Raw genomic sequence first — 19,161 nt, 5'->3', positions numbered from 1 at the left:
TCTTCATCTGCCTGCCCAGTTTTCCCAAGATATGGTTTATGCATTCAGGTTTCTTGAAGAGATGCTTGCTCACATGTTGTTCCCAACCACCTTTAATCAAGGATGGGGTATATAGGGAGCCAGGCTGGCTCTCAAGCACCATGTAGGGGGTTTTTGCTTCCTTAGATATAGCCCACATCCAGCTTTCTGCAGATGCTGACAGGGATCGGTCCCAGCTCTCTGAAGTCTCCCAGAGGGCTCTGGCTATTCCCCATCACCAAGACCTCAGCATGGGACCAGGGTGAGCCTCTCCAGAGGTCTCAGCTGGTGTGTGGTCTCAGGGGACTGACGAAACATTTTGGCACTGACAGTGGTGGCAGCCACACCTCGAGGGAGGGCTGGGTGTCTGCAGTCAGAAGAGATTGCTTTAACTGCCAGACCAGACTGTACAGGAAACACCGCAGCTCCAGCACCCACAGCCTCCCCCTTGGCTGGTCCTGAGTCCCAGCACAGAAGAAGCTGTGGCACACAGATGGGGGGCCTGAGGGGATGTGTGCCTGCAGTAGGGGGTGGTATTTGGTACAGTAGCTGTGCAAATCTGGGGGTGTGCACACAAATTTGTATGGTGAGTTACTTGCACATCTGTGTGTTCATGAGCATTTGTGTGTGCTTGCACATGTGTGCATAAAGACTTCCCATTCCCAAGCAGGATGCTGGGGCATGGGGCCTGACACCCATCTCAGGGCACTGCTTGGTTTGGGGATGCTCAGCTGGGGGCTTGAAACCCGCATCCTGCTCAGAGCTCATCTTAGCCCTGTTCCTACTCTGGCCAGCACAGCCAGTGCCACGACAGGTGCAGGGGAGTATAGCTCATGTCTGTTAGTGCTGGGCATCCTGTGCTCCAAACAGGGATGGGAGATGGTGTCTGGCAGACTGGAGAATCCCCACCGCTCACCCCATGCATTTGAGGCCCCAGCCTTCATCCCTGTAAGGGGCAGGATTGCAGCCAGACTGATGGGGATTGGAGGGGCACAGGCACTGGTGCAGGCTGGATGCTCTCCTGTCCCAAATGGCAGTGAGAGATGCTTTTGCTACACCTCCAACCCCACTGGATGGCTTGGGAGCCTCCGGTCAGCTGCAGACCACCATCCAACCAGAGAGGAAAGGACTCAGCCCCAACTGCTCCTGGAGGAGTCATAGCTGCAGCCAGGGGGTGCAGGAAGTGCTGAAGAGCCGGCACCTCTGCTGCGTGAGAGGTAGGATGGAAAATATGAAGCAGGGTCCACCCTCTTGACGATGTCAGTGTCGTGTCTGACGGGAAAGGCAAATGCAAAACTGCTGACTGAGCTCCCAGTTCTTTCCTGCTGCAGCTGCCTCCTGCCTCAGTTTTGTGGGCCCTGCTGGCCACAGCAGGTCTCTGACAGAGCTGTTGGGGCAAGGAGCAGGGCTGCTGCTGGCAAAAAGCCCCAATGGGCTGAACCATGAACTGGCATGAGTGAATGTCATGGGAGTTGCAGCACTGCCCATGGAGGCTACTGGGAGCCTTCAGCAGCACTGGGGACCAAAAGGGGCACCACATCCACTACCCTACCTTGGAGAAAGGTGTGAGCTATCCCAAATGGATATTTATCCCATCTACTCCCCTCTGGAGGTTTCTCATCAACTTTCCAGTCCCCACAGAGTACAAGATATGGTGCCTGACTTGCCTCCGCCCTTCCCCCAGTGCCCAGGTTGGCTCCCGCAAGGCTGTGCTGGTTTTATTGGGGATAAGGGAGGAAGAAACCTGCTGACAGTGCTGCCAAAGTGTGAGATGCAAGTGACTGTTCTCAGTTTTTACTGAGTTTCACACTCTCCTGGCAAGTCTCTGCTGCCTCCAAAGCCACTCCTTACTGGGGTTTCTCCTCTCTCGAGCAGCTGTCATTTCTTTCCGCTCTGGTTTCTGGCAGGCAGCACAGCCCCGGCATCTCTTTCAAGAGAGAAAGTGGAAGCCAAAAAGCTGCACTGAGCACCACAGTGTGAGCTCTGCCCTGGGTGATGGCAGCCAGACCCCTGGCACAGCAGGGATGCTCATCCCCATGGACTGAGTGCCCCAAGACAAGCCTGATTAAGGGGGGGTATTGGTTTGCAGCCACGCCTGGGTGACCAGCTCAGACAGAGGCAAGGAGAAAACGAGCATCAACCTCTCTAAATTCTTAAGAGCATCTTTGTGAAAGAGAAGCTTGCATATCTCACAGAGAGGCCCAGGAACCACAACAGATGCTGCCACCTCCCAGGTCTCCCCTGCACTGCAAGAGCCGTTATTTGCCTGCCCACGCACTTGCCATCACGAGTCAACAAACTCCTTGGATGCAAAACTCTTTATTCACCCCTATGGCCAGATCTGACTCCTGCTTGGGGAGAGAGGGACACAGGGGTAGATCACCCCTCTTGCAGAGGAGGAAAGTGCCTGGAGACAGGCAGAAGACCAGCTTCCCATGGATTTCTGAATAGTGGTACACAAGGCAACCTCTGCTCCGAGCTAGGAGAAGCCCACAGCCCTGGGCTCCCGTGAGCAGCATCTCACAGGATTCACTCCAGCTCTGACCCCCAGCATTTTCTTCAACAGTCATGCTTTGATAGTTGGTTCAGACCTGGGGCAGGGAAGCAGCGTGGCCACTCCAGAGAGCACTGGGTGGAGGTAGCAAACCGAGGCATAATGTAAATCACCTTTGGGACAGACCTGTTGGCATCACTGCTCTGCCCCAGCCCATCCTCCCTGCCCTGAGAGAAGAGGTAGCACATGGAGCACAGCAGGGACCTTCCTCATCCTGTGGTACCCACCCCATGGCCACAATACCACTGTGGCCAGGACTGTTCAATATCGACTCCAGCAGCAGCATCTCTGTTGCTTCAGTCCTGATACACTGGATTTTTCCCAGAGTGAGGGACTGGGGCAGCCTGTTCATGCCCACACCCTGGTGAGGAGGGACCCTGACCTTCAGCAGGGCTGTGAGGGCAGCTGTCGAGTCCTCTCATCCAGGTGTTTCTTGCCCCGCTCTGGCGTCACGGGTTTCTCCTCTGGGAAGATGATGGTGGCGTATTCAGTCTGCTCAACCGGCTGGGTCTCGGGGGGCACCGGGGGGCGCTGGTCCCTCTGAAACTCCAGCACACCATAGTCCACAGTGGATATGGACACCACGGGGGGCTTCTCTTCCTTCTGCAAGGTAACCCCATCGTGGCAGTTCAACATCTGGAGGTACCCACCACCCGCAGCACAAGCCCCTTCTTACAGCAAGTGCCAAAATCAGCTCTGAAGCATCCTGGGAGGGTGAGAGTGATACACAGCAGAAAGATGCACAGACCTAGGATAGAACATGCATGGAGGAACCACCTAATGAGCCTTGGGGTCTCAGCTCTCTGCCTCAGCCTCTGCAGGCAGGCTGGGCTCTCTGCCTGCCCAGCCACAGAAGGTGGGACTGTGCTAGGAGCCCCTTTTCCACCTCTCCATTGGGCTCCAAAGTGGCATGGTGTGCATGAGAAGACCCTAGGGCTGAGTTTGCTCAGCCCAGAGAGGAGAGAGCAAAAGGCAACCTAGTCACTGCCTTCAGCTACCTAATGAATGGGGTTGGAGAGAAGATGGAGACAGATCCCTCCGGAGGTGCCTGGCTAAAGGGAGAAGAAAACAGGCACCAGCTGCAGCAAAATAAATTTTAGCTTGATATATTGCAAGGAAACATCCTCCTATTTTCTACAGCAACACAATCCACTGTCAAAGATAAGCCTGCTTTGAAGAAAAATTGGACTAGAGAGTGCCATCCTATCTTGGGTAATTTTATTTTGATTTTGTGATGGGGCTGAGCTGCTGCAGGTGCAGAAAAGCAGTTGTAGCTGTGCAGAAAAGATCAAGCAGCAGCAGAGAAGACAGAAGAAGTGAGATGCTTGTGAAGAGCTGATAAAGGGAGGCCCAGCACCCTCCTCACCCCAGCAATGCCACGGTGCTCTCCTGCAGCACAGCAGGGAGACAGAGGCAGAAAACTCACCGCTGGCATGTTTTCACTCGGTGGTTTCTGCACATCTGCAAAGTAACACACTTGGTTAGAGGAGGTTTGTGTGCCACGTAAGCTGGCCCAGCCTCACCCTTGTCCTAGAGAGCACTGGACACCACAATCTTTTCACCACACCTCCTCCTTGTCTGTTCAGCATCTAACACCCTGAGCATTACAAGAACAAGTGAGACACCAGCCCAAAGTCTAGGGTTTAATTTGGAATAGTGGAGTGCAGGGGAATCCTCTGTGAGTGCCTGTGGCATGGCTGAGGCGATGCCCTGTGCTGCAGCAGGGCAAGGTTCTCCAAAGGTACCTGGGCAAGGTGCATGGGAGGGATTCAAGTGCAGCTTTAAGGCACCACACTAACGAGTGGTATAGAGCTACTGCATGTGGTCTGTGGGCTCTACAAAGGGCAAGCAGGGCTCAAAGCACCCCTCTCCCCCAGGCATGGAGATATCTATCCCACAGGGATATGGCACAACTGAGATTAGCACCTGGAACCAGTCCATGTACCCCAGGCAGCTGCAGACATCTGGCTGAGCCCAGGTCCCAAACTGGGTTTGCATGGCCTACAGGGGGATCATACCTCCTCTCCTGTATGTGAAGGTGAGGTAGCCAAAGATCAGCAGCACAACCACTCCAGCCAGCAGCAGGATGCCCAGGAGCATGGCCTTGATGTGCTCTGAGGGGTTGCCTTCCTCCATCTCCGGCTCATCAGTGGCATTCATCTGGGGGGCTGCTGCAATAGCCATTCAGAAAAGGGAGAACAAAACAGCAGGTCAGGAGTGTAAAATGGCCTCTGCAGTCCTTGTGAAAGGCAGCAGGGGAACATGGGGGTTGTCCTCAGAAAGAGCTCAGTGCCGGGCAGGCTGCCACAGCCCCACTACCCCTCTCCTACAAAGGAGAAGGGACAGGGTAGGGCTGTGCTCTCCTGACCCATGTCAGGTCCTCTGCCAACAGGTTACTGCCTGCCTTAAGTCCTGGAGCTACAATGAGCTTGGGACCTGTCCCCATCAGCTCAGCCCCTCAGGCTGACCTGTGACCATCAGCTGGGACCGGTTGCTCTCCATCACTTTATCGGGCTCAAAGATGGTGATCAATCCACAGTAGTAGGAGCCTGAGTCATTCTGGTGGAGGTTCAGGATCTCAATCTTAAAGACAGGAGCGCTGTTGATGAGCCGGTACTTCTCTGTCTCCGTCATGGTCTTTCGTGGGCTGATCTCCGCAGTTTTTTGGGCTTGGCTGTGGTTGGTCTCCTTGTACCAATTGAGGCTGTACTCTGAACCAGAGTCATTCTCCATGGAGATATTGCAGAAGAAGGTGGCTTTGTCATGTTCAGGGAGAGTTAACAATGCTGGGGAGATGGTCACTATTTGGGAGAGAGGAAACAGGGAGCAGACATAGTTACAGCAAGCACAGATCTCAGAAACAACCATTTCCCTGTGTAGGAGCCAGTGATGCAAGCCCAGTCCACATCATCACACTGGGACATGGGCAGGTACATCAGCCCATGTCTCTCCTGTTCCAAATGTGTGCCTGGCTGGAGAGGCACTCTCAGAGGTAACAACAGTACTGTGAAATGGTTTCAGCAGACCAAATTGTGCTCTGGGTTACCTAAAGCTAACACTGAACACCTGTACCAGGGAAAACAGACTTTTGGGGTTGTATTATTTTTAAATATATGCTGTATTTTAATGTCTGAGTCATCCTCTCTCCAGCTGAGGCTGACTCTGAAAGTAAGCAGAGGGACAGAGTCCCAGGTCAGGGCAGTGTCCTGTGGTGCAGCCCATCACATGCCTGGCTGCCTGCTGGGATGCTCTGGCTCTACCTGCCGCACCATGCTGGGAGCTCAGAGCAGGCAGGGGCTGCCCATGGCACAATATTTGTCATCTCCAGCCTGAGACCACCTGGCAGGGCAGAACAACCGGGAGCTCATAGTGTCATCCCTTTCCAAGGGCCTGTCCCCTCCTTATGTGTACAATTGGCCTTGCCAGGCCATTCCCAACACAGAATCCAGTCAGCCACAGGCACAAGCTCCTCTGCTTTAGCACCAGCCCTGCTGCTTCACCTCATTTCCCTGCCCATTATCCTGGTGGGTTCATCCATCCTGCGCAGTGGGGATGCTGCAAACACAGGCCAGCCACACAATGTCCTGCCTCAGTCAGTCCCACACAGCAGAACATGGCAGCTCTTGCATTAAGTTCTGTTCAGAGCAACGAAAAGTAGAAAGAAACATTTTTCACATAGGTCACCCGACCAAGCTATTCAAACCACGAAGGCTTTGTAAAGTTCTTGTCCAAGGAAGTTCACCTTCCCTTTTCAGAAATCATTGATAGCAGCCCCAGGGCCTGCAGGCAGAGTCAGAAAGTCCCTCCCATCCCTCCAACTCTGGCCTGAGGCCATAGGACCATAACCACAGCATCACCAGTTAGAAAAGGAACCTGGAAATTCTGTGAATAGATACAAGACTAGATGGAAAACTGGGCTGAGAAATGAGGGATGAGACCAAACTGGAGGAGGGAGGGAGAGAAGTGCCCCAGTTCCCACAGGCAGCACTGGCTGTGGCAGTGTCCACACCAAGAGATGGAATTTTTGCCATGTTTTGGATTTCTAGTGTTTAACAGAAAATATTTGGCAGGTTCAGGGCTTTGTTTCCTATTAGTGCCGCTGCCAACAATGAATGAAGCATTTGGAGGACTTCTGAAAGCAGATGTTGTGTTTACATGTTTTCTTGTATCTTCCCAGCTCCAGAGGTAACACCTGCTCCAAGGGACACCCAGCCCTCTGCCCACCCTCGCGGCAAAAAAAATACACAAATCCACCAAAGAAACAGTGGGCTGGAAGGAAGGGGAGAAACAGCTTTACCAGGGCTCTCACTCACTCTGCCCAGACTCACACGTTCCCCTCAACATCTCCTTCTCCCCCAAATTTCACCCAGACCAAGGGCCCTGGCTCCCGCAGGATCAAGTTGCAGCCCAAGGGCGCAGACTGAAGCCATAAGAGCCAGAGAGGAAACCCCAGATGCCACTGGCAAACCCATAAGCTCAACACCAAACTCCAACCACCGTCACTGTGCCGCAACACGGCTCTGGTGTCAGCACTGTGGGCTGGGGACCTGTCCCCTTCTCCATCCTTTAATCCCATTTCTACCCCAAGAATCCCCAGATCCTTTGCTTCAGCTTTAGGTTTTCTTCCTTCTTGATGCCAGAGATGATTTTTAACTACAACGCTCCCAGCCCTTAGACATTTTCCACCAGCTGCAAATGACATAGCCATGCCCGTGAACACACCACACTCCTGTACCTACCGCGGCGGCAGCAGGTCAGCATGGGCCCACAGCAGAGCAGGATGGCACAGAGGTCAGCCAGGGCTACCTCCACGCTGCCCCACATCTTCTTCGAGGCACCTGGAGCTATGGTGAGCCGGTCTGTTCCCTGCCCAGGCAGGCGGGAGGTGCTGTGCCGTGTGTGCTGTGCCGCTCCCGGCTCTCACCGTGCTTCCTTCCCCGCAGTGGCAGCTTGTTCTCTGTCGTACACAGCAAGAGCTGGGTGGAAGTGAAACGTGCCCATCTCTTCCCCAGAGGGAAACCCGGGCTGCCTCCCGCCCCCAGCTTCCTCCCCACGGAGGCAAAGATCAGCTGAGCCAGACCTGGCCCCTTCCCCTCCCTGAGCGCTCCTGGCATGTTCCCACGCAGGTACCCAGCTGCCAAGCAGCAGGGACAGGCACCTCTGAGCCTGCACCCTTTTTGGGGAAAGCTTCCAGGGATGGAGGACGCAGGGACCACAAGGGACATGTCCTCAGCTCCTCATAAGCAAAAGCTGATTTGGGTTCCCAGGCATCCAAGGTGCTCCCACTTGGTGCCCAAGGCAGTGGGGATGTAGGACATGTGGCACTGGGTAGATAGGGTCTGAGCAGCCATGGGGCACCTATTGGTAGGCTGCTCCCACCTGGATGGGATGGGAGAGGAGAAGGAGGAGGAGGGGGTGGAGAGGAGTTTTTCCTCTTTAGGTGCGTTACTTAGCAGATTTGCAGAGAGCAAGGGCAGGTGCCCAGGGCGAGAGTGCTGTTATTGGGGCGACATTTGCAGGAGACTTCTGTAATTTTTCTCCATCCATGCTCCCTGCTCACCACACTGACTAATACTGGCATAGGAAATAACCAGCGGTGAAAGCGCGCTCCTCCGCTTCTCTAGAACACAGCTTCGGTGCCCCGCAATTTTGGAAAGTGTCAGGGGAAAATTAATAACTGGGGAGAAGGATGTGATTCTCATGATGACTTCATTATTTTTCCAGGCTTTAAGAAACAAGCTGTGGGGCTGGGGCTTGCTCACCTCTCACTTTCAAATGTGTCCCTGGCAGGCGAGTGGGCTGGGGCAGCCACTCCTAATTCCATAGAATCATGAAATCATAGAATCATTGAGATTGGAAAAGACCTCTGAGACCATCAAAAGCCATTAGCCCAACACCACCATGATGGTCAAACTGGGGTGGCCAAGGAGGGGGTTCTGAGCTGGGGCAAACAGGGCTCACCCTGGGATGATGGCTCAGTCCAGCCTGTCTTGGTCCTCTTTTCCAGTCTCCTCCTGGCATTGCAGCATCACTCCTTTCTCATGAGCTGCTGGCACTGCTTGAGCTGCAGAGCAAGGTTGGGCACTGTGCCCAGCTTATCACCTCTCTATGCCACCTGGCCAGAGGCCACCATGCTGCCTGGATGGGTGGCAAAGGGAGTGCTCTCCACCACATGCAAGGGTGCAGGTGGGTTTTGACTTGGACATCACCTCTACCTTCATAATTTCCTGGATTCCCACTAAAAAAAAACCTGACTGAACTAAACTAAACTAAACTAAACTAAACTCCACAAAACAAGGAAGCTCACAGCAAGGAGGCTTTTCCACCTTGAGGCTTTATGTCCCCAAATAGTGACACCAGGCACTTGGGCCAGGTGCGGGACACCTTGTTTGGCACTTGCCACATGTTTTGGTTTCTAGAGGTGGAAGATGTAATGGGTATCACCACCAAGATCATAACTCAGCGAGCCAGGGATTGGCAGGAAAAACTGGCTCATCCTCCCCGCCCCATGTGACAGCAGCGGAGGGCTCTGATTAGAATCATAGCACAAATTGCTCAAACTTTCCAATGCACACTTGAGATGGGTATAAACTGGCACCCAGGGCGGGGAGGCTGCCATGTCCACGAGAAACCAACAACAGCAAGATGCCCTTTTCTCTGAAAGAAAAAAAAAAGTGGTGAAAAGATTAAAAGATCAAGCTGCTAGGAAGCTGGTGTGGAGGAAAGTGAGGTGAGCAGCAGTGCCAGCCCTGCATATGCCTCAGGTGTTGGCATCACAGAGGAGCCCGTCCCCAGCCCCACAGCAGCCCCCAGGGCTTCAAGCAGGCTTTGCACCCTGCCTGCACCCTGCCAGACCAGCACAGCTCACCCTGGCTCCTCCACCAGGTTCTGCAGCACCAAGGAAAACAGCCTGGCTCCAACCATGATGCAGCTCCCTGCTTGTGCTGGTAAATCCCCTCCAGCCCAGTGGAGTGGATGGTACACCTTGGGGTTTGCTGATGGGGTCATAAAAAGCTCCTTTGATGTTTAAAAAATAAAAATTCTTTCTGTGACTTGGAGCATGGCAAATTGCATGGGACAGTCCTTTTCTATTTGGCCACCAAAAGATGAAAATAAAGTCTAAAAAGGAAGGATAAACAGAAATAAGTGAGAAGACAGTTTGTTCTTTAAAACTAAGAAACAGCAACTTCAGCAAGCACATGTCACACCACTTCATTGCAGCACAAATGTCATGGTTTTTCTCCAACCAGAAGCTGGTGAGTTCCATCAACACAGCTGTGGCCCAGAGGAGGGCCCGGTCTTCTGCAGCCATCACTGTTGGGGCACACAGCTATTATCTGAGCACTCACCTCAAAGGGTTGAGGGTCAGTCCCAAAATGGCTTTAAAGCATCTGGGGTATTTAAGGAGCACTGAAAAATTGGACGAAGAAAAAGAAAGGTGTGATCAAACATCTCTGATGGAGCTGACTGAAGCCCAGAGCTGAATGACCTTGAAGTCCACGGAAAGCATCGCTTCCCAAGTGAAGGAAGAAACACAAACTACCACAAAAAGATGCTGAGGAACAGAAACCCACACGTTCCAAAGATCCTTCCCCCAACGGTTTAACTGAATTCACATCTGTGGGTCTGACCCAGGCAGGAGGCGAGTGGTAAGAAGAGGAAACGGTTAATAGTGTTTGCAAATAAACACAGGGAGTGTTGAGGTCTTTCAGATACTTCTCAGAAATTATGAAGGTCTCCGCAAATGATTTGCATGAACAGCAACACCTGACCCTGTGGGGACAGGCAGCCTCCTGCGGGTGTGAGTAAGCAGCGGTAAGCAGTGAGTAAGTGGAGGGATGGAACAGAGGCACAAAACTGTTCCTTTAACAAGCAGAAACCTGCAGGGCCTGGGCAGAGCAATGGTAGCTATGATGGGAAGGCGCCACATGGGTAAGGCATGGGGCCAATGTCACCTTCAGCATGGCAGTGAGTGTTCCTGCTGGTGGGCAGAGCTGACACCCAGCCCAGTGGTACTAAGGACTCTGATGGTCCATTTCTAGCAAGAGGTGCTGGTAAAGTCTGTGGAAATCAGGAACTGCTGCGGCACAGGGTCTCAGCAGCCCATTCATGCACAGAGGAGTTTGGGGCAGGATCTGGCACCAGTTAGGATATGCCTGTGCATCCCAAGCAAAACTCCAGCAGCGGTAGCGCTTTCCTTGTGGTGCAACCTCACACTTCCTGTACCTGAGGGGCACCTCCAGGCACCCCCAGCCCTGTCACAGTTCATGGCCCCTGCCAGCCTCTCGTCCCTGGCAGCAGCACGCTCTGCAGCAGCACTGGCTGTGCCTTCACACTGTTTCCATTCGGAGCTAGGTGAGGCACACAGGGACCTTTCTCAGCCATGTCATCCGCTGCACGTGGGAAGCACAATCGATCACAGAGATCGCTGCTTCGAGATAAACTGCAGAGGAAACAGAATGTCAGCTTCTCAGCAGGGGCTGCGGCACACGCAGCTTTCCCTGGGACACGCAGCAGCTGTGGGCAGGAAAAAGAGTGCAAGAGGTAGGATATTGGGGAGCAGGAATTTTAGACCTTTCTGGAGGATTTAAGAAGTTCCTGGAGGAAAGGAGCAAGGCTGGGATCTCCTCCCTGATGTCTGGGATGTGTCATCCAGAGGTAGGAAGGGAGCCCTTCAGGCCCTGGGCAAGGCTGAGTGCAGGGGCCATGGCTGCCGCCTGGTTTGGGTCAGGAGTGGGGCACCAGGGAAGCGCCCAGTGAGGCCAGGCCATCTTACCCCACTCTCTCCCCATCACACCTCCAGCCACACCCCAGGCAGCAACCTCTTCAAACCCTTTAGTTACAGAATCACAGAATCAGTTAGGTTGGGGAAGACCTCTGAGATCATCCCATCCAACCTATGAGTGAACACCACCATGACAACTACAGCATGGCACTAAGTGCCATGTAGTGTCTTTCTTAAACACCTCCAGGAACCGTGACTCCACCATCTCCCTGCACAGTCCATTCCAATGTTAATCACCCTTTCTGTGAAGAAATTCCTCCTAAGGCCCAAACCTCCCCTGGAACATCTGTGCCCTCTCATCCTGTTGCTGTTTGTCTGGGAGAAGGGGCTGAGCCCCACCTGGTTACACCCTCCTTTCCAGGAGTTATGGAGAAGGATAAGGTCCCCCTGAGCCTCCTTTCCTCCAGACTAAGCAACCCCAGCTCCCTCAGCTGCTCCTCACAGGATTCGTGCTCCAGACCCTTCCCCAGCTCCACGGCCCTTCTCTGGACTCGCTCCAGCACCTCAGTGTCTTCTACAAGACATAGTAAAATTTTACAATTATTACAATTATTAAAATAGCTTGCAATTACTACCGCAATTATTTACCGCTTATTTACCAACTACTTCATTGTACAAGCCTTTTTATTGCAAAAATTGCCTTTTTTTTTCTTTTTTTTTACAAAACAATAACATAGGCTGTAGAGACATAAAATATAAACTACAGTAGTACACAGAACAACACTCCGCACCCCCGCTCGTGGGCCGGCACCCCCGGGGCGGTGCCGCGGTGACGCGGCGGAAGCGGCGGAAGCGGCCGCGGTTGTCCCGGTAACCAACGCCGGGGCCTGCAGGGGCCATGGGCGAGCTGGGCCCGGACGAAGGCGCCGGGAACACGTACAGCCTGCGGCCCGGCCTCCAGCACCGGTGAGGCCCCGGGGGAGGGTGGGGGAATGCGGGCCGGCGTGATGGGAGGCATTGGGTTGGCGCGGTTTGGCCCCGGGAATGTGGGAGCTGCGGTGGGAATGTCGGGGAGGGCGTCCCTGGGCGTGAGGCGGTGCGGGGTGCTGGGAATGGGGGCCCCCGAGGGTTTGGGGTTGGAGGGCACTGGGCTCCCAGTCCAACTTTGACACCCGCTCAGGTGGGGGATGCTGCTGGAGGGGCAGCTTCCAGAGGGGCTGGTTTCACCCCTGTTGGTAGGTGTTTGGCTTTCAGCAATATCTCCATTTTAGCAGGGCTTTTTTTCCCCACAGCTTGTCATCTGTCATTTTTCTCTAATACGTGAAAGCTACATTTTCCCAGGTGGGGTTGTGTATGTTTCTGCACATTGTGTGATCTTCCCGGGCTTTCTGTTGCACTTTTTTTTTTCCCCTATGATAGATTTAAATCATCCACAGTAAAAGAATGCATCCATGCGATACTGAAGGAGAAGCTGGCCAATGTACAGTACATCCCAGAAGAAATGCCTGAGCTTACAAAGTCTTTATCAGAGACAATAAAAGACAGACTGAAAGGTAAGGAGGTTTGCTGGGGAAGTAATTTCTTTTCTTGCCATGTCCTCTCCCTTTTGACAAGATCCCTCTTTCTTCTTTTATTCTTGAAACTTATTCCTCCCCTGTTGACTGACTTGAGTCTACTGTTATGAAACAATCTGTCCTATATACGTACATTCCTCGCCTGCGGAACTGGAGACCTAATTCAAGCAGACAAGATTTGGTTTTGTATAGCTTGGCAGGTGTGTGATGCCAGCCTTGGAGGGGCTGCAGGGGGAGAGAAGCTGCATTAGAGAGAAGAAAGAAGTGATGCTTCATTGCTTCTTGCTTCCATAAAACGGACCCTTCCTCCTGCGAGTTAGATCAGAGCTGGAATAGCAGTGGAGATCAGAACAAGGCTCAGGGGGCACAGGGAAGAGGGAGAGAGGACAGTCAGCCAAGGAGGGATGTGACTACAGCCTTACAGTACTGGAAAAAGGTTGTGCTGCTGCACAGGATGCCCCCCAACATTTTTGAGTTCTAGAAGAAAAGTGCAGGCACCGGCAGGTGTTTCCTGAGTTCCGTGCTGGAACAAGTACATGGATGTGTGTGCTGGCATGGACACTTCTTTTGCCTTCCTCCTGGGGACAGGCTGGTGCTCCATCTGCTGGGCTGGCCTGATGTGGTGGCACAGCCACACGGTCACCCTCGGTAGGAGCCGTGGATTTGTGCTTCTCCCAGAATTACACATCTGCTTTAAAGCCAACAGCAGCTGTAGTCCCTGCACGTGTTGATGCCAAGCTCATCTGCACTGGGCTTGGTTTCAGTAATGTGTAACCACAGTGGCAGCAGCCTGAAGCGAGGCTGGCCCGGCGTGGCTGCTCTATCAGCTGGCTTCTCTGATAAGCATTGACGTGGTGGATGTTAACAGAGCCAGCATGCTGTGTTTAATCCTCCAGTGGAAACAGGGCTCTGGAGTCATCCTGGGACACTGCTTTGTTGAAGACAGGCATTGGGACCTATATTTGATTTTAAACATGCTTGTTCTGATTTGGCTTCTGGAACACTGCCATGGCCTGATTGGATCTGGCCTGTGCCCCAGAGGTACTTCTTTACTATTGTGAAACAACAGCACATCTCTGCAGACACATAACACAGCTATTATGTGGCCTTTTATCCCACTCAGAAGCAAAGGAAACACCTGTGTGGCAGAAGAATCTCACAAGGCCTTTGCCTCAAAGCAGTTCTAAAATAAGACAGTTTTTTTCAAATTGCATTTTGTCCACCAGCAGCTTTATTCATGTTCTTTTCATGTGGTCAGTTCTTGAAAGTTGTCAAAGCAGAATGCTGACATACAGTGTGGCTGCTCAGGGGTGTCTTGTGCCTTAGATGCACCTTTTGATGGATGCCAACTACCCTGTTCACTCTTCAAATCCAATAAAACCATGGTACTCCGTAGTAGGAAAATGAAGCCTTGCAAGGCAGTGTGTTCACTTGGCTACTTGCATAGGCTAGTACAGGCCACTTGCTTTGTAGCCAGAAATCTTTAGCTCTCAGGGTTCTGTTTTGGGATCGTATTTGAAAAAAAAAAATATTGCTCTCACTAATATTTTTTTTCTCTCCAGAGGAGGGATTTGACAGGTACAAGATGGTGGTGCAGGTTGTCATTGGAGAGCAGAGAGGAGAAGGAGTGAAGTAAGTTTTGCATCTTCTAATTGTATTTCTATCACGTTTTTTGGGTTTGGGTCTGTTTTTTTCCTTTGGAAGCTGCTTCCATCTTCCCTAGCTGCAAAGATCTGTCTGCAGATGATAAAGCGTAAATCACTTTCTCTTCACTTTTCGTGGTAACTTGAGGGTTTAGGTTTTGGCTGATTGAATTACCAGTGATAATTGGCTCTATGGTGGTTCTTAGCAAGCTGAAATGCTGAAGAGCATTTGTGAGGAGTGTTGCAGAAGCATTTTATGTTGTATTCATCATCATGAATATAATGAGTTAGGGTACACACCTCATCCATTCCCAAGGCCCTGCTGGAGCACAAAAGCCATGGTAACTCACTTCTGTCGAAAGCCAGAAAGCTTCCATAAGCACTTCATTTCCTTTTTTCAGAAGTTTCGATTTCTATAATCCCCCTTCGATACTGTCATGGGAACCAAGCCTAGATTCCCATGTGGGTGCTGAGCACTTGCAGTCAGCTCCAGATGCCTGCAGTCAGACAAAAGAATTCCTCTTGGCTGCAATAGAGGGCTGTAGCTTTCTATTACTAGTGGGTAGGGAGAAGACAAAAGGGAACAGCTCGAAAGGTTTATGTGCTTTATCTGCTGGGCTTATCTTTATTATTGTGCCTGGTACTCCAGCAGAAGATAAGTGCAGCAGAGCTGTAATCAGATCTGCTCCCTCCCTGTTCTGGAGGTCAGAGAGGAATATCTGTACCTGCTGCTCAGGCTTTTGTCAGGAATGTCCATCTGCAGGCAGACTGCTCCAGAAGCACCATACCAGGGTGAACAGTTCAATGTTCAGGTGGTCTGATCAGAAATGTGAAGCCCAGCAACACAAGCTGACAGAGCAATTGGGGAAATTTCCCAGTTTACAGCAGACAGGAGGCAAGATTGAAGCACGATCACTGACATCCTTAATGCAAAAAACAGGTAGCCAGTGTATTCCAGAGGGAAAGTGGAATACTGAAGTGAAAAAAAAAAGGCAGGATAACCCTGAGGGCTAAGGTAACAGAAGGATGAAATTCAGTCATCTTAGTACGGCAGTCAGACATGGAGGGACTGTGCCCCAAAAGGAATTCCATCAGCTGAGACTGACTGGGGCAGGCAGGAAGTGGGATTCTTGCAGCAGAGAAAGGGGAATGTCAGTGCCTTTAGACAAGGCAGCAGCAAGGTCTCATATGTAAGATCCTGTTATTGTCTGGTCGGTTGTCCTCAGGATAGGGCTTGGGTGTGTCAGTCCATCAGGATGGTCAGGGAACAGAGGGTATAGATACGAAAAGACTAGAAGAGGTCATGGTCTCGTAGCATGGAATCTGCCAAGGAATACGATAGCTCCCTATAAATAAGTTGGGAGTGTGTGCCATGAGGGTGCAGGAGGTGAAGGACAAGAACAAATAAGCTAAATTAGCCACTGATATGCATAGGCCAGAAGTCAAAGATTCTTAAGCATGAGGTTTCAAGCCCTGCTGCACAGTGGAGGTGGCAAGGTTGAGAGCTGATGAGTTTGAAGGTGGAGCAGATACAGAGGGGATTACAGCATGTGGTAGAATTCAGCAGTAGAGAACCAGGCTTGGGATTCAGAAGCACACTTCCCAATTCTGTAACCTTTAAAGCAAGCTCAGTTTGGTTTTCAAGGGAAGTATCTGTGATCACTTAGGTCATTACACTTGAATTCTGGGTAATGTCCCTGTCTGGCTCCTTTGTCTAGCATGGCTGCACGATGTTTCTGGGACGCTGACACTGACAGCTGTGCTCACGACGTGTTCATGAACGTAAGTATGGGCTGGATTCCCATGGGAAGTGCAAGGCTACTTGCTTTTGTATGAGAGGCAGAGTCACCTTAAATATGGAGCAGAAAGGAAACAACTACTAGAGGGAAGGAATCAAGATTATTGAAACAGCCTGATTTACATCCTCATTCACAAAACATATTTAGATATAATAGCCAACGTAGTAAAAGTTCTCTCCTGAGCAGGTCACACAGTACTGTACAAAAGTCATTGTAGTCACACCATTTTACTGCTGGGGAGAGGAAGCACAAGACATAAAGTCTTTTCTTACATACTTTGCTGAACTGCAGTCATGGAGTATGGCTGAAATCCAGGATTGAGTCAAAGTCAAGGTTTTACTTCATTATTAACTTTATTTTAAACTGACACACCTGTGAGTGTATAGATGGAGGAAATTCAGGTGCTTCTGGTATCCATATGCACTGACCTGGGTTACACCACAAGTGAGGTGAATAAGAAACTTAAATAAAGGCAGAAAATTGCAATATATTACCATACAGTTATGGTCTGGTCTAAATATTCCCTGAGGTTTGCCTGTTCCACTAGCAAAAAGCTTGCTTTGACTAACACGGAGCCTTTCTCTGTTTTCCCCAGGACAGCCTGTTTTGTGTGGTGGCTGCATTTGGCTGCTTCTACTATTGAAGGTGACAAACATTGCACAGAAGGACAGATGTGGGGGAGAATGCTTTGGAGTATTTTTTATTTAAGTGCACAAAAGCATCATGTTCTTCCTTTAGTACCTAACAAAATTAACAGCTCTACGAAGCACATCCTATGCCTGTTCTACACACTACAACATTCCTTCTTCCTTGTGGATATTGATACAGCTTTAAGCACAATAGTATTATTATTATTATTATTATTATTATTATTATTATGTCCTTTATTTAAATGGCCCTTTGTTTTTTATATAGTGTTGGTTTTGTCCTAAAAGTGTATTGCCAATTATTGCTTCTAAGGCAAACTCAACTTCTGTCTCGAAAGGGTTCTGTTACTTTTATTTTTATGAAATTAATGAAATATTTATAAGAAAAAAACAATAAATCTATGTATTTAATATTTCTTCTCCTATGGCATTTTCTTCCACTCTACAAGATGCACTAGCCTGGATGGCTTGTCTGCATTTCTCAGGTGAGCATTTTCACGATTCTTTGTCAATTAACCCATAAAGCTGACTTCTGATTCTCGTTATCCAGATTTGTTCCTATGACTTCCACAACTGGGCTATGAGTCCCAGCTGTGTCACATGAGATGGTATTAATTGATGGAAAGTCAATTAAGGTATTTAGGACATTAGGCCAGCAGCCCACACACCCCATGACTGCCAGAACTCCTCCCTGCAGTAACCGCTCCTTGGTTTGGTGCAGTTTGGCACCCATGGATGCTGTGAGTGATCATTGCTCCTCACCCTCTTCAGCAGACACTGCAGAGCTTTCTCAATCCCTCTGTAATTGTTTTGGAATATGAGGGTGGATGTTTGGAGACCAGCTTTGCTAGGACTCCAGGGAAAGGCTGCAGTAGATCTGCAAAAGAGTGCTAAAGCTTCTCAGCTCCCCAAAAGTTAAAGGACCAGGTTGGTTCCTGAGAGAGTGGGTGCCACCAGAGTACATCTTAGGGTGCCCATCAGAAGACAGGATGAGTTGCTCTGTGGTGGTGCCTGTTCTCTCTCTGCTAACAGAGCAAGCACAGCTGAACCATTCCAGTGGCATGAATGGGTTTTAGAGTGCTGAAGCAGGGTGAAGTGAACCCTAAATCCCACCCTCACTAACTTAGAGCAGAACACACCCTCCCCATGCAGCTCTTGGAAGCCAGGGAAGTAAAAAATCACGACGCATCTTCTAGTATCCCTCTTTCAGCCACAATGCTGGAGGCATAGAGAACCACTGGTTCTCGATTGTATTAGTTTTAAATATTTTGATAATGAGTCTTCCTCTCCTTTTCCTCTGGTGGGAAATAGAAGGTGACTTCTCTGATTGCTTTGCTGTTCCCTGTGGCTGTCACCCGTTAAGAAACCTGCAGAGAGATGCAACAGTGCTGCTCGGTTTGTGCACAACCTGGGAGTGTGACTTTCGGGGAACAGCAAAGCCCTCCACACAACAACATTTTTCCAGGAGATGGTACATACGACCTCAGACTCACTTTGATGCTTTTATAAAGTCATGGCTATTAAATCACAATGTTTCACCTTGCATCTGCTCCATTTTGGAGGGGTTTAATGGCTTCTTCACAAAGGTGTTGTGCAAAGCAGGTGAGTAGGTTTGGGTCTGTAATCACCCAGCCTCACCACCCTTGGCTGTGGCAGGGGTCGCATAAGGGATGCTGTATTTTCCCTGGAGAAAGATCGAGCCACTGCTGAGGCACTGCACGTCAGTGTGGACAGCAGGGCAGCTCCTTCGTTCCAGAACCTTTGGAATTTACACTGGATGCATCCATACACTGGACAGACTGAGACTTCATCACAGTCTCCCCTCCTCACGAGAAGCAGAGGGGCAGACACTGATCTCTTCTCTGTGGTGACCAGTGACAGGACCCAAGGGAATGGCCTGAAGTTGTGGCGGGGGATTGGGTTGGATATCAGGAAAAGGTTCTTTCCCCAGAAGGTGGTCGGGCACTGGACCAGGCTCCCCAGGAAAGTGGTTATGGCACCAAGCCTGGTGGACTCAAAAAGCGTTCCGATAAGGCTCTCAGGCACTTGGTGTGACTCTTGGGGATGGTGCTGTGCAGGGCCAGGAGCTGGACTTGGATGATCTCTGCGGATCCCTTTCAGCTCAGGATATTATTCTGTGATAGGAAGAGCCGCGGGGCAGGACCGTGGTGAGCCGGAACGGAGCTTCCAGGCGCGGTTTC

At 50.9% G+C, this 19,161-nt stretch overlaps 3 protein-coding genes across 3 annotated transcripts in view; 2 read left to right on the top strand and 1 right to left on the bottom strand.

Moving 5' to 3' along the window:
• Nucleotides 1-2,321: 2,321 nt before the first annotated feature.
• On the bottom strand, nucleotides 2,322-7,591 carry PDCD1 (programmed cell death 1). The gene is made up of 5 exons (XM_017727039.1): nucleotides 7,312-7,591; nucleotides 5,041-5,373; nucleotides 4,591-4,743; nucleotides 3,999-4,033; nucleotides 2,322-3,175 (listed from the first exon to the last, which is right to left on the bottom strand). Exons 1-5 carry the CDS (start codon nucleotides 7,394-7,396, stop codon nucleotides 2,957-2,959), a joined length of 825 nt encoding a protein of 274 aa, XP_017582528.1. The 5' UTR covers nucleotides 7,397-7,591; the 3' UTR covers nucleotides 2,322-2,956.
• PCYT1A (phosphate cytidylyltransferase 1, choline, alpha) overlaps nucleotides 7,320-19,161 on the top strand; it is a 32,448-nt gene continuing 20,606 nt past the window's right edge. The window contains exons 1-2 of the mRNA XM_017727038.1: nucleotides 7,320-7,325; nucleotides 15,050-15,055. The gene's annotated coding sequence lies outside the window, so the exon portion shown is untranslated. The remainder of the gene's footprint in view (nucleotides 7,326-15,049; nucleotides 15,056-19,161) is intronic.
• On the top strand, nucleotides 12,137-17,375 carry TCTEX1D2 (Tctex1 domain containing 2). The gene is made up of 5 exons (XM_008644559.2): nucleotides 12,137-12,263; nucleotides 12,717-12,850; nucleotides 14,434-14,503; nucleotides 16,233-16,296; nucleotides 16,909-17,375. Exons 1-5 carry the CDS (start codon nucleotides 12,196-12,198, stop codon nucleotides 16,954-16,956), a joined length of 384 nt encoding a protein of 127 aa, XP_008642781.1. The 5' UTR covers nucleotides 12,137-12,195; the 3' UTR covers nucleotides 16,957-17,375.

Source organism: Corvus brachyrhynchos, unplaced genomic scaffold (genome assembly GCF_000691975.1).
Source record: "Corvus brachyrhynchos isolate BGI_N302 unplaced genomic scaffold, ASM69197v1 scaffold162, whole genome shotgun sequence".
NCBI lineage: Eukaryota > Metazoa > Chordata > Aves > Passeriformes > Corvidae > Corvus > Corvus brachyrhynchos.
The sequence above is the reverse complement of the archived record's forward strand: the minus strand, read 5'-3'. Positions and strand labels throughout refer to the sequence as shown.

What these genes read in the sequence shown, in the direction of transcription:
- PDCD1 (XM_017727039.1), bottom strand. Translation starts at nt 7,396, where the DNA reads ATGTGGGGCAGCGTGGAGGTAGCCCTGGCTGACCTCTGTGCCATCCTG. An exon ending in GTCCCAGCTGATGGTCACAG is followed by an intron (nt 4,744 to 5,040) that starts GTCAGCCTGAGG and finishes TGGCTATTGCAG; the next exon opens with CAGCCCCCCAGATGAATGCC. An exon ending in CTTCACATACAGGAGAGGAG is followed by an intron (nt 4,034 to 4,590) that starts GTATGATCCCCC and finishes GTTACTTTGCAG; the next exon opens with ATGTGCAGAAACCACCGAGT.
- TCTEX1D2 (XM_008644559.2), top strand. Translation starts at nt 12,196, where the DNA reads ATGGGCGAGCTGGGCCCGGACGAAGGCGCCGGGAACACGTACAGCCTG. An exon ending in CGGCCCGGCCTCCAGCACCG is followed by an intron (nt 12,264 to 12,716) that starts GTGAGGCCCCGG and finishes CCCCTATGATAG; the next exon opens with ATTTAAATCATCCACAGTAA. An exon ending in CAGAGAGGAGAAGGAGTGAA is followed by an intron (nt 14,504 to 16,232) that starts GTAAGTTTTGCA and finishes TCCTTTGTCTAG; the next exon opens with CATGGCTGCACGATGTTTCT.